General features: G+C 48.9%; 5 protein-coding genes across 5 annotated transcripts; 3 read left to right on the top strand and 2 right to left on the bottom strand.

Annotated features, from left to right (window-relative positions):
* Positions 1–1,097: 1,097 nt before the first annotated feature.
* On the top strand, positions 1,098–1,538 carry NUU61_003809 (uncharacterized protein; the record flags this gene model as incomplete). The annotated part of the gene is made up of 1 exon (XM_056654391.1): positions 1,098–1,538. One exon carries the CDS (start codon positions 1,098–1,100, stop codon positions 1,536–1,538), a length of 441 nt encoding a protein of 146 aa, XP_056512418.1.
* A 207-nt stretch (positions 1,539–1,745) lies between these two features.
* On the bottom strand, positions 1,746–2,759 carry NUU61_003808 (putative short-chain dehydrogenase/reductase; the record flags this gene model as incomplete). Its single annotated transcript, XM_056654390.1, has 1 exon — positions 1,746–2,759. One exon carries the CDS (start codon positions 2,757–2,759, stop codon positions 1,746–1,748), a length of 1,014 nt encoding a protein of 337 aa, XP_056512417.1.
* Positions 2,760–3,449: 690 nt separating this feature from the next.
* NUU61_003807 (fungal specific transcription factor domain-containing protein) lies at positions 3,450–5,013 on the top strand (the record flags this gene model as incomplete). The annotated part of the gene is made up of 5 exons (XM_056654389.1): positions 3,450–3,763; positions 3,817–4,134; positions 4,186–4,282; positions 4,366–4,601; positions 4,656–5,013. The coding sequence occupies 5 exons, from the start codon at positions 3,450–3,452 to the stop codon at positions 5,011–5,013; spliced, it is 1,323 nt and encodes a 440-aa protein (XP_056512416.1).
* Positions 5,014–6,214: 1,201 nt separating this feature from the next.
* Positions 6,215–6,836, top strand: NUU61_003806 (uncharacterized protein; the record flags this gene model as incomplete). Its single annotated transcript, XM_056654388.1, has 2 exons — positions 6,215–6,393; positions 6,458–6,836. The coding sequence occupies 2 exons, from the start codon at positions 6,215–6,217 to the stop codon at positions 6,834–6,836; spliced, it is 558 nt and encodes a 185-aa protein (XP_056512415.1).
* A 3,860-nt stretch (positions 6,837–10,696) lies between these two features.
* Positions 10,697–13,878, bottom strand: NUU61_003805 (Pfs NACHT and Ankyrin domain protein; the record flags this gene model as incomplete). The annotated part of the gene is made up of 8 exons (XM_056654387.1): positions 10,697–11,352; positions 11,404–11,525; positions 11,581–11,647; positions 12,062–12,171; positions 12,573–13,045; positions 13,130–13,334; positions 13,379–13,615; positions 13,769–13,878. 8 exons carry the CDS (start codon positions 13,876–13,878, stop codon positions 10,697–10,699), a joined length of 1,980 nt encoding a protein of 659 aa, XP_056512414.1.
* Between the last annotated feature and the right edge of the window lie 19 nt (positions 13,879–13,897).

Raw genomic sequence — 13,897 nt, 5'->3', positions numbered from 1 at the left:
TCGACCGAATGGATTGAATGGCACTCCGAACCGAGAGTGTTGATGACGGTTGGCTACCCCTCCGCAAGAATTCATTAATTAGCTCAACAACCTCATTGTAAAATCATATGCAAGCCAGACAATCGGTTCATCGATCAGTTTAAGGAGAAGTTTGGTGACCTACTTTTGAGCTGCAACGGTGAAGGTGGAAAGGGGAGTGCTCCTATTCACGCAGGAGATCCAATGCTACCTGTTAGGTATGCTAAGGATACTGAGCTTTTTGGCCCTATGCAGATCGACAACGCGGATTCTGGACAAATATTGGGGCAAGCGAGCGATTCCTCCTTTTCTTGCAGATTAAATACCCCCGAGTCCTTTTTCTCCCTTGGTTGCCTTGAAAAAGCAAAAGATATCTTACAATCGCAGCCTTTCATGGCTACTTGGCCGTATAAGCCGCCAGTTGACAGATTGAAAGCCGTGGTGGACCTGGAGCTGTGGACGTACGTCCAAAGTGGATCCACGTCCGCAGCCTGAGGAACGTAGCCTTAAATTAACTGCTCTACATCACGGGGCCTAAAGCCAAAGCCTTCCCACCCCAGCTTCCCAACCACAGGCACACATCTCTAGACCCAAAGCCCGCCTGGACATAGTTCTAGAGCTCTATTACATGATAGGCCTTAAGGTACTGGATATGTGTCTCTTCCGGTCTGGGAACCATACCGGCCAGAAAACGCTTTTCCTAAATCTGTGGAGGCCCCAGGTACCAAGACTTGCGAGACCCGTCTACAGCTGTAACTCCGGAGAATATACATTTTTTTTTCTTGTAGAGAGGCATACTCTAGTCCAAGTCAAGACTGTTGAATCTTCAAGTCCCAGTCACTGTCTTGTGCTGGTCTCACGGGGAACGAGTGCCTAGTCTTGATATAATGATCCGTATGTCAGGAGCTACAGGGCCATGTGATCGGTTCATCGCTGGGGCGACAATCTGTCAAGGGCTGTAGCCAAATTGATTCAATACTGACCAGGACAGATACCGTGTACCAAAAGCTTGGAGAAAAGAAGAAGTGGAACAAGCGAAACTAATAGAAGAAGCAGTAAAGGCGGTAGCAGAACGGAACATGCGGGGAAGGAGGAGAAAAAGCGAGCAGCCACAAGGGCCAGTAGTCATAGACGGGAAAACAGTTGAACCATCACCCACAGCGAAGGTACTGGGCGTGATTTTCGACCATGAGCTGCGGTGGAAAGAGCAGGTCCAGCAAGCCATCAAACGTGCCACGAAGGTGGCCATCGCTCTGACTGGACTACGACACCTACGACCAGAACAGATGCGGCAAATTTACCAAGCGTGCGTCAGACCAGTAGTGGACTATGCGTCAACAGTCTGGCATGACCCTCTACGTGATAAAACTCACCTACGCCACCTCAATACAGTGCAGAGGGCCCCTCTGATCCGCATCTTGTCGGCGTTCAGGACAGTGGCCACTGCCACTCTGGAGGCAGAAGCGCACGTCCTTCCAACACACCTCCGCCTCCGCCGCCGAGCACAATACAGTACTTGAAACTAGCTCACAGGCATTTCAGAGCACATTCATTTATTACACGTAGAGAGGGAGAGAGATAGAATTAATGTGAATGGAACTATACTTTTCGCTTTTACTCTAACTTTCAGAGGACAGTTCATAATCTCAAGAACCGTACCATTAGTATTATCTAGGTTTCCGATTTGCAATCTCTACCACTGTACTTGTTCATGAAGTACCCAAATATCACTGCTCTTGCAATCCGACGAGCTTGAAGGAGTCCTTCCAGACACGACTCTCCTCCTCGGGGTCGTAGGTTTGCTTGACCCATCCAACGCCAAAGGTCTGACCATCGTCCTCGCCACGGTCCGCTTCCTTGACATCTTCGAGATACTTTCCACCCTTATTCTCCCATTCCTTACCCACGGCCGCCCAGACAGTCGTCGCAGCACCCTGAGCGGGAGACTTGAGAATCTTAAGGACATAGGGGTTGGTCATGATCGCGTCCAGAGCCTCCTTGGGTAAGTTGCGAGAGATATCAGTGTTGATGGCACCCGGATGAAGACTCGTGGCATGGAGCCCCTGACTTCCATAGAGGTGCTCGATTCTGTTGGCCAGATACACTGCTGCTAGCTTGGCGTTGTTGTAAGCAGCCTCATGGTTATATTCACTCTTCTCGAAGTTGTAATCGTCGCTTGCCGGGAGGCTTCCAGCCCTATGGGCCGATGAAGACACAATGACAACCCGGGAGCTGAATTCAGGAGTCACACTAGCCAGCAGACTCTGCTTCAAGAGCTGGAACAGAAGGTAAAAGCCCAGGTAGTTGCCCGAGAAGTGGGCTTCGATTCCATCCTCCGTGAGCTTACGCTCCGGGATACCCATAATCCCGGCACTATTGATCAAGAGGTTGACCTGTCCCTTTGAGGCAGAGAGGATCTGTTCCGCTCCGGCGCGGATACTTTTCACTGAGTCGAGATCCAGGGGAACCAGTGAGACTCTTCCAGGCTCCAGAATTCCGGCCAGGTTCCTGTTGGCCTTCTCCAGGTTGCGAGCTGCGAGGAAAAGGGTGGCTCCGGTCGCTGACAAGGCGCGGGCAGTCTCGACACCGATACCTGATGAAGCACCCGTAATGACAATGACTTTGCCGGCCAGCTTGCCTTCAACCCCCTCATCCTTGATTATCTGGAGAGCAGTTGGGCGAGCATCACCGGCACCTTGGGGATCCTGATGCACATCGGCGTAACGACCTGGTGAAGCCATGATGAGGGTTTTGATCTTGAGGTGGATAGACTTGGGTTGAGTCCGAGAAAACTATTGTGACGATCGGCGCTGTTGGTGGCGACGTGAGATGAATTCTATCAGCCTTCATGGCGAGTTGTAGTTACCTTCTTATCTGTGAAAGTCTGGCTGCCACAGTGTTGTTCTTGATCGTGAGTTCTCAAAGAATTATGGCAAATCGTTAGTATCTTGGTACATGATCGCACCGATTTGTAATATTTGTCATGTCGGGGTTTCTGTACTACGGGAATAAACGGCGGCCAACACATTTAAAGTCCGCCCCCGATATACCCATCCGCCTCCGCCTGCGGATGCGGCCGCCTTTGCGGCCGCATCTTCTCCGCCTTTCCTTCCTGATCATCCCATCCGCTTGCGGCCGCGTCGCTCCCTGCTGCGTCGGATTTTGTGATATTCATCGGACGCCGATCGATCTGACTGTAGGGACTAAATTTGAACTTCCTCACTGCCCCTCCCCCTGCCATGCAGACTCCCAGCGCTGAGTCTGGCATGGAACTGGCCCCGCAGGCCTGTCAATCTTGCAGGTCACGCAAGAGGAAATGCGATAAGACACTTCCCAGATGTGCCTATTGCGTTAAGTAAGCAGAGCCGCCAGATCTGGAACTATATCGCTGTATCAACTGACTCTCAGGGAAACATTAGACGTGACCAACCATGCGAATACTGGAGACCAGCGGCAACCAATCGCTCAGCGACCGCATCCACCCCCCTGAGGTACCATGGCTTCCATCACATCCACATGACGATCACCCTAATGTGCGGTCGATCGATTTCCAAACTATACTCTTTCTCGACCCTGGTTTGCTGCACCATGGGCCGATGGAAACGGTTCCTGCTTCCTCGCATGCCCCGCCGCATATACTCCATCTGCTTGGCGACTTGGATGAAATCCGCGTCATTGCAGAGAGGTTCTTCGCCCATATTCACCAGTGGATGCCATTTGTTTCCAAAAGACGGTTCTACGATTTGTACCTCAAGCCGTCATTTCACACCCGATCTGACGTAGTCCTGCTTTTTCTAGCAATGAAGCTTCTCATGACCTTCCCCCCGCTGGTTCGCAGAGCCCGCGCACTGCCCTGTATCACGCAACGAAACAGTTTTCTTTGCTCATCGAAGACTGCTTATCCATCTTAGTCCTGCAGGCGGAGCTGTTGGTGGCTTTGTATGAGCTCGGGCATGGGATATATCCAGCTGCATTTCTGTCAATCGGAGCGTGTGCGAGGTACGCTCATGCTTTGGGGATCAGTGTCAGTGGGATAGTACCCACAAGGAGAGTGCTCACCCTGGTGGAAGTCGAGGAGCGGCGGCGAGCCTGGTGGGCCCTGGTGATTTTAGACCGGTTAGCCGCCAACATTCCTGGACTGTGGTTTCGGAAGCTAACGCTGAACAGCTTCGTTAGTATTGGCTGCCCAGGACGGCCTTTTGCGACTGCAGATCTGAAAATTGATGATATGTTACCAGCTGATGATGCTGAGTGGGACGAAGGCGTATGTTCATCTGTTCTTTATTTACCCCGCCGCGAATGCCGAGCTTGTGGGTTCCTTGTTTTGCATGCTAAAGTCTGCTCCAGATTGTAAGACCGGACAGGCTGGCCGCTCTTTCGTATCCAATGACGGGGCATATGAGTAAATTTGCGCTGGTGTGCCAGGCTGCTCGACTATTAGGCCAGGTTATCCACTGCCTCGCCCATGACCCCGCTAGCCAAGATGGCGTCTGGCAGCAACTTGACCGTACCCTGCATTCAATGCTCACTGCGGCCTTGAATATCGACTGCCCAGACTATGATCAAATTACATTCATCTACAGGTGAGACCGTCAAGTACCGCATCTGGGTCGTCACTAATCTGGTCATCGCTCTAGTTCCCTTGTTGCTCTGTATTCGCCCTGGATCTCCAGTAACGCGAACGAGGAATTTGATAATGGTTTCTCCCAGCGGGCCAGCACTATTTTACAGCAGATCACGGACAGAATCAGCGCGAATCTGATCGAACGCCAGTGCTTTCTAGGCCGAGATCCGGAAAACATATCTCCGTGGGGGCTTTACTTTGCGTATCAAGTCTGTGGAGCACATATGAGGTCTGGAAGACCCACACAACAAAAGACCGAGGTGATTAAGAGTCTACGTGAGGGCTTAGTAGCGATCGATGAGCGATGGGGTGTAGCAGGTGTTTACCTGCAACTGCTAGAGGCACAAGAGGCAATCCGCCAAGGAATCTGAGCTTTTTCTCCCTTGGTTGTCTCGAAAAAGCAAAAGATATCTTACAATCGCAGCCTACCAGGAGCGGGCGCGGTCTTCCATAATAAAGCGGGTGACCTCCACTCTCCCATGATCCAGTTGAATACAACAATGGCACCGTTACTTGACGCATCAATCCAACATGATCCCCCGATTTCTTGGGCTGGCTCTGGCTGCTTCACCCCATTGGCTCAGACTCAAAATTGGCTGTATGGAGAAGCAACTCGACAGGAAAACCCCGGACTATACGTTGGGGTTTCATCTCACAACACGATTCAGATTACACCACGGTGGATAGCCTCGATCATTTCATTCCTACAGGTGATATCATCCAACAAACAACTCCAAAATTTGACTTAGCTACCCCCGAGGTAAACTTGAGTGGAGATTCGCCATATGACAACGGGGGAAAGTATTCCAGTAGTCAGCACACTATATATTCCGTTTCCTCATTTTGTTCATAGGTTTCGTTACAATGTTACCCTGCAGGCACCAACAGCAATGCTTCGGCATATCAATGAACACCCCGTGACATATATCAATAAGGGCCAAATCTACAGCCTCAAGGTGGCAGATTCTGAGCCACCCATAAGGGATATCGCATTGGTTGAATACAGAACGTTTGTGCGAGTTTCTTTCGAAGAACAAGATCAGCGATCAGACCCAGTTACATCGTGGTAACTGTGGGAAGATGGCAGAGGCCATAATGAAGCTAATAAGCGCCAAAGTCAGCATTTGGCCGTCGAATCCGTTGATCCTCTTCCAGACAGTACTACGTGTCAGGAATATCAGCAGATTCGCCTTGAGAATAACTATTTTGATGGCTTTTGTGTCACCTGGACAGCTAATCCAACGAGAACAGTCTACGAATGTGTCATTCTGCTAAGATTCAATTTCTTGTCAACCGATTTCAGTCGCTCGGAAGGGGTAAAAGGTGTACCAGTCAGGCTGTGTGCGAAAACAGAGATCCTACAGCCAAACGGTGTGAAAGGATCCACAGAGCACGACTCAGAAATACGCTATTTATTGTGTGATAAAGCTGTTCCGGGACCACGGTGCTGAGAGAAACCTATCGAATGACGCAGCACACGTCAAGAAAAAAAAAATCGAAAAGCTCAATCAATAGATCGCCAACAGAGAGCTAGGCTCGGACTTTGTCGGATCAAATCACAACTACGACTCGATGAACTGTGGGCAATTTAATTATCGGCCGCGGAAGCACAAGTCATCGATTAAACCGTGCAAATCCCAGACGGCTGAAGACCTTCGCGCCGAATTGGCCCTAGCACATAGATTGTCATCATCGGCTCGGCAAGAGAGTATTCTTGTATTTCTTGGCACCGAGCGAGACGATCCGGATTTGTATCCTGTCAACTTACCATGCGGAACAAACTCAATGATGGAATCTGAATCCAGGGGCAATTAGCATACGGAAGGCACATCCGTGGCTTCAATTCGAGCTCCGACACACCCACACATGCAATCTGATCGTCTTCAAAGCCCTGAAAATACCCAATGTTCCCGTTGCAGCTTTGCAAAGCTCCACACCTCTGGTGTTGTCATTTAAAGCTGGTTCGTACTACTATCACAGTAGACTTTTCTTCGCCTCTGACTTACAGTACCTTGTTATAATCGCATGCTTTTATGTCCAGATCAGCCAAAGTGTAAAGCTGCTTCTGAGCTACCATCATACAATTTATTTAGCGGAGCGAACATATTCCGATCTCAAGGAAAGATTGGTGAAAGAATGCAGGTCGATACAAGGCGTATCGCTCGTGTCCTATAGGAAAATAAGAAAGGCTTGAAAGTCATGGCCGATGATGATGTAGTCCAGCATATTCCAGAGGGACAAATTATGACCGCGACCATCTGTGAAGTTTCGTATACAGAAGTGGCTTCGGGCTTTAAACTATTATTGTGGAAATAGAACTTGCGTCCTAAGTGTTTCCTATTTAGTGCATAGAATTGTTGGAATATCAGCAGCCAAAACAATTTTATAACCCATAGATTGACCAAATCATTTTACAATCGGGAAACACAAGTAGTAAGTAGTACCTACAGGGTCTCGATTTAAACGTTACTCCTAAAGTAACTACAATAGACGGGCGTGAAACTCTTGAGGTTCCAGAACTTTGATTAAAACAAGTAACAGCAAATAACAAGAATAAATACATAGAAAGAAACCCATCTAGACCATGAGAGGACAATGAAAATAGGGAAAGTTACCAGAAATGGAATAGACTCAATACCACTTGATTTACATCTGACTACTTGGGGTTAATAACTATTCAAAGCCACGCTGTGTTTCGTGATTGTACTTATAAAATTTCTTAGTTTCCCTTCTTTATCGTGACACGACATTTAGACACGTTTTAGACACGTAGGGGTTCCGTATGAAACTTGAAGGTCATCAGCGATATTCAATGTACGCTGATCTGAGCAGAACTGAGCGATGGTGGGACGGCTCTAAGGACGGAGACACTGGATCATGACTTTACACACCCCTAATATCATCTATGGCGAACTTCTAGCAGAATACAACACAAAAGCGAAAGTGCTCCGAAGGAATTTGAGAGGTCTAAAGAGTATTCGAACGCTAAATACCGAAAGAACCAGTTGCGGAATACTCTGAATAATAGTGTCCACATTTAGAATGAACCGAGAAGGAGCTTGACAAGTGACGATCATGCAACAAGGAATGCTATCGCATTTTGGATTAGAGACATTAGGCATGATTCCGGAGGTTCAGTAAGAATTCAAGGGACTGAAAACCTATGATTCTTAGGGCCCTGATTCCCAGAAGATCACTGATATCATTGTTCAGCCAACTACCAAAATTTCTTTTGCTGGCAGGAGAATCTTCGTCTTGCCCATCGCACGCACCACGATGGTAATTCAAAATCTGCTTTGCCGGCAAAACCTTAACTGCGTTCCTCAAGAGAGGCCAATTAGAATCGGACCAGAGATTTGGGGAGGAAATGCTGCGTAAATTGCCGGAATGATCAAGGAAATGCAATCTGTTGAACTCTTATAGCCTGGTCCCATTAGTGGAGGCCCATACTGGGGTCGCTTTGCATATTTTTGTGCCAGGCCTTTCATGGATACGACGGAAATGGAAGCCTGGGTTAACCATAAGCTTGGTATCTACAAGAGTGTCTATAAAGCTCTAAAGGATATATTGCTATTCCATTTCACCAAATTTGTCCTTATAGATCAAGACAGTAGTTCTCGAAATCTGGTCATAGATGAGCATGCATGAGCATGGCTTATCGGCTGGGCATATTCTGGTGCATATTCACCTATTTTTGAAAATGCGGTGTTTTAATCTCAACGTTTTCACTGATTTCAATGAACTGGTGTTATCCCTCATTCAACGTTATCATGAGGAGAAAGCTCAACTTGACTGTATTGGATATACATTAACCACTACTATATTAGCCTAAGGCTTCCTCGGTAGCGTTCATCAAAATGTCATCTTAATTATCCCCTGAGGCTTTAATTGATGAGGCATACAAGCGGTTGCATTCGGGGTTGTGAGGCGACGCACTATATATCTTCGCAGTGGACACAACATAACCCCCTGTGCTGTATTTTATCAAAAAAGTAGACTTTTGGATCTGAGTCATTATGATCATCATTCAATGAAGACTGGACTAACAGCAAGTCAAGCCCCTGCTTAAGACTGCGGAGACTATTCAAGTGAGGAAGCCGACCTTTCTTTGATAAGCTAGGAGAGCAGATTCTGATTGGTCTTCTTCGAGTGTATACCGGAAGGAAAAATTTATGCGCATTCTCATGGCTATTTAATTCCATACGATGGCACATTGGTGAGTAACATAAAACGAGACGGTCAATTGTCTTTCATCTCCTCGTTCCGCACCGGTCCTGAGGGAGCCGAGCCAAAATTTAAAGCCTGCTAACCATGCGAACGACTTGGGAAACATTTTAGTCCGCAGTGCCCAAACATTGCGAAGCCGGCGAGCCCATGATGCGTGCAATGACAAGAGATCAAAAAAACGAAGTAAAACGTATCTATATGCTCTATACCATTTAGCTCCTGTAAGATTCATCTTGGATCTTATTATAGTTAAGATCGGGGGACCTGCCATGGGCTGGAAAATAGCTCGCTGTGGTTATGTGCTGGATCTGCTGAAGGTAGCTAACTGTCCAAGGCTTCCTGTTCGGATCAGTCAGCAATTCATCCAAGCAGGACAGACTCGTATTCCTTCATTCATACACATATCGAGGCTATGTGCAGGTGTCAAGGAGACGAGCGTTTCAGGCGGTGGTAGATCAACCAATGACATACGCTTGACTTCAGCTGAGGGGGTCAGAGCGTGACTTCTGCATGACGGAGGGTGATTCTCACCCGGTCTCACCCCATTCTCACCCTGTCTATTGCGCACTCACCTTTCCCTTGTTATACAATTTCAAGCTTGACCATATGGCATTATGGTTGTCTCAAATGTTGCTGCTAGTACATACGACCACAGGGTGTGGAGAACAGGGCTTCCCGTCCGCTCAGCCGTACTTAAGCCACACGCCGGCCAGTTAGTAGTTGGGTGGGTGACCACCAGCGAATCCTGGCTGTTGTATGTCCGTGTTCACCCGTTTTTTGCCATTCGTTGGGACATGTGCCCTTGCCGCTTTACTCTTCAGCCCCTTCAGGCCTCTTCACCTGAACGCCCTGAATACCCCTGAAGCGCTGACGTGGCCAGTCGGCTAAACTTCCCTCTCTTCCAACCTCCTGCCCGCTCGCAGTCCCAACTTGACTATGTACGTTTTTGGTGGCCTGAAATGGTCCTGATCGAAGCTGACCACGGAAAATAGATTCACCGTGGCTATTACAACCATCTGGTCTGGTCTTGGTTATCTCTTCTCTAAGGACGCAGTGAAGATTCTGACCAAAGAAGAGGTCCAGAAATGAATGACTCCCTCCTGTGGAAATAACCACAATTGAAGAGCTCTCCCGTGGCCGAACGCGTGGGGTACTTCACTAATTAAATTGAACTGGCGAGCTTTTTTTATTCTCCCGGATGGATTACTGCTGTGCAGGGCTCGGGGCTCTGTACGGAGTATCCTGGGAAAGGCACCAAGCTCTTGGGCCTATTGGGTTGTGGGTTCTCGTGTTGTCCCCTACGAAGATCTGGTAGATATTAATTCGCTGGTGTTTAATCGACTATGGGCTGGCAGACCCTCTACTTATTGGGTGCTTGTCCGGCTCCGTGTATGGAGACTATTGCTGGCTGCTAGTCGCCTCTTGTTTGGGGCCACCTATGTCCGTATCTAATCTAAAAGGGTGTTCACGATCGCTTAGGCTTTACAGAAGGATAACGTGTGATCGGATCGTTTTTATCCAACCAGTAGGCCAGTTCGCAGGTGGACTCGCGGTCTTCACGACCGCGTTTGCTGATCGCATAGGCAGAGAGCAATAGGAAGTCGCGGGTCCATCCTGGCTATGGTATTTTTCCGTATATATATAGGTTCATATTGGAACCGCCGCCAGACGTCGCAGTATTTGCAGATTGCCATGAATTTAACTACTCACACCGAGAATCTGCGAAGTGATAAGAGTGATGAGGCCCGGAGCTACATATTAAACGAATGATTGAGTTTGATCAGAAGGAAGTTTCTTCGCCGGGTTGCTTGGAGCCCTAGAGCCAGACTACTTTGAAGACGATGTAATAGCGCCCCTGCTTTGGAGCAGTTTGACAATCTCTTGATGGCCTCCCTCTGAGGCGGCCAGGAGGGCGTTGACATCCGCTCCCTTGCCAATTAGATCTCGTGCAGGCGCTATGAGCCCATAGAAGCAAGCATAGTAGAGCCTGGAACCTTGGGATGGACCGGGATCATCGTTCCAAATCCAAGCATCCTTAGATAAACGAACCCATCGTTGGAATGTCACTTCCTTTTCTAGGAACCTCACTGTCTCTCGAACTATATCCTCGGAAGTCTGAGCCAACGCAGCATGGCCAGTCCAGATTTCTGCCGTATATCTTGCCATTGGAAAGTCCTGCTGGATCTCTGTGGGGCTATCGTTGATGTCCGTCAAGTAAGTTAAGCACGTCCTCGCGATAGAAATGCTAGCGGTCGTCATCTCAAACTGATACTCTCCGAGAAGGTATTCTTTGACAGAAAAGTGGGCAAGATGTAGCTCTTTACCGGTGGTGTGAACGACTGTCACTAAGCCGGGACAGTAATCCAAAACATCAGTCTCGCAAAACAGTCGACGCTTGATTTTAAATCCTCGCGACTCGCTTTCGATTTGCGTCGCTATTACTTCTTTAGCCTCGGCTAGCTTAAGAGGTCGTTTGGAGTGTACTAGGAATTACAGAAGGCGTATCGCGTCGTTCTTAAGCTCCGTCGGTATACTTGCAATCATGCGCTGGTATATCTCATTTATATTTAGCGGCAAAGATACGAGAGCCTCCTCTATAGCTACCTCGTGACGACATCGAGCCAGGCTGTCTAATTGACAGAACGCCCACCTAAACCTAAACAGGGCGTTAGCAAACCGTCAGTATATCGATCGAAGCAGTAATATCTCACATCCCGTCGGCCCCGTCGCCAACCTTTCTCCGGATATCCTCGAGAAGATCCTGGGACAAGGGCTTCTCTGTAAAATCAAGTCGTTGAGAAAGTTATGCTGTGACCCACGATCGGATATCTAAGTTGACAGCCTACTTATCAAGTAGTAGGCAGTTTTGCTTCCCTATTAAAGGGGGAATATAGCGCAGAAACTCGGATTCAGGTCGACTAGTATAAAGCAGCTGGACATAAACTAACCCTAGCCTAGATACAACGTCCTTGATCCACAGGAGAACATCATCCCTTATTTTCGATTCATCTAATATATCTAGAACAATAGAGACCTTCTTCTGGACTACGACTATCTTAAAAATAATATCCGCGAGTGCCTTTGTCGTAGGTTAGTCGCCGCTATACTAGTGTGCTTGAAATAAAGCATCAAGATAAATTGTAGAGCCAACCCCGTTTTAGTAAAGTTGGAAAATAAGCGAACGCAGCATACCATCTAAGGTCTGCTTTGTGATATCGCTAAAATCAAAGAAGAAGCTGAGGATAAGACCGTTGTTTTGCTTCGCGAGATAGTCAAGCACAGTCGTACTGAGAACCGTCTTTCTACATCCCGCGAGCCCGTACAGCCATAAATATCAACGCGACCCCGAGTGCCACGACTAGAAGACGGGGTTTTCCAGAAACCACGCGCCTATCCCCTTATGGCGGAGCATCCTCGCGTGATTAGCGTTTATAGACGGATCTGGGGGACAAAGCCAGCGCCTAATCATTTCGGTACGAAGGTTAGACCTAATAGAATCGGTTGCAGCTTTCGTTGCAACTGTCGTCTACTACACGCTATCAATCTGTTATTAAACTACTCGCAGTTAGAACGTATACAAAGTTCGAATAATATTCGGACTCGTGTATTTCCTGATCTAGCTAATGAAAGAAGCAAGAACTAACCCAATTGAAGCACTTTTAGTGCCCTCTTGGTCTCCTCGACCTCCGCGACCGGCACGTACGCCAGAAGCTCCTTAGCATACGCAGCGGCGGTCGCAGAGGCGTAGCGTTGCCATCGATCGTTCTTATGAGAATCAGCGTAGTCGCAGATCCCTCGGATTACAAGACAGGGAAAGTGGTTCATCAGGCCGACCGCTTCCAGCTCAAAGCAGATACAATCCTCGCCAAGGTCAGCAACAATCCGATCGCGAGCAGCGGCGTCTTTGACGAGTGTATTGCCGGATACGATAGTCCCGTAGTGGATATCGGGGTCGGTAGTGTCTCGAGGATCGCGTTGAACCTCACCAGCCGTGTCACAGCCCCGACAGTCTAGGCCGGGGACGTGGTCGCATAAAGCTTTGAAGAGGCGGTCGTGGTCGAAGCCCTGGTGAGCATAGCCAGGACTCTGCTTAGATCTCTTGCCTATCTTCGGATTCTTCTTCAGCATCTCTTGAAGGAAGCAGGGAACCTTGGAGTCTTTTCGCTCGTGATCGGCCTAGATACTACCAAACGCATTAAGGAGGACCGTCGGAGGCCGTCCGAGAAAGCCTTTGTGCTCACGCTTGTCACTACACTTTACCTTAATCAAGTCGTACTGACAGACGCCGCCCGCAGTCCCACAGGGCTGGCTCACCACAATATCACCTAGCCGGATGTCGTGGCCCTCGTCCGGTCGAGCGGTGCCGCCGCCTATGCCCACCAAAAGACCAACACAGATAGACCGCAGAGAGGCAAGCAGGCTCGAGGCCGTGGTCGCAGCCGAGGTGGTTCCGTAGATTCGGGGGCTAGAGACGCAATGACAATGTTGTGTTCTCCCACGCGACCCCACGTATAAATATTCGCGTCGGTTTGGTGTCTAGTGAAGCCAGTTGGAGCTGCATATTCCTCATCAAGCATCGCTTCGGCAGCGGCCCGCTCGATAGGAAGAGCAGCGATCCAGGCGATCGCATAGGAGTCGGGGCTATCCAGGGCGTTGTGGAATGCCATGGTGCCGGGGGAAGCCCCCAAGGCTTTCAGATAGGCCGGTGGAAAGAAAGTGTTCTGCGGTTCGCCTCCGTCGACGAAGCTGGAGTTAAGTCACACGCGAAGAGACGGAGGAGACGTGACTACGGTATATTGTTTATCACTACCAGTTAAAGGACGCAATCTTGTCAGTTGCCAGACAAGAGGACTGGCGCTATCACCTAGTGACCTCCAGCTGGATTCATGCTTATTGTACCCCACCGTAGAAGGACGGAGTGAAAGGACAAGGTCGGGGTTAGCCCACAAGAACATACTGTCGCCAGTGACACACGCACGCAAAAATCCCTCCAGCAGGCTGGGCGACATGATTGGGGGTTATCAATGC

The sequence above is a fragment of the Penicillium alfredii genome (assembly GCF_028826965.1).
Source record: "Penicillium alfredii strain IBT 34128 chromosome Unknown utg000005l_segment0_segment0, whole genome shotgun sequence".
NCBI classification, from domain to species: Eukaryota; Fungi; Ascomycota; class Eurotiomycetes; order Eurotiales; family Aspergillaceae; genus Penicillium; species Penicillium alfredii.
This window is presented reverse-complemented; position numbering and strand designations above follow the sequence as displayed.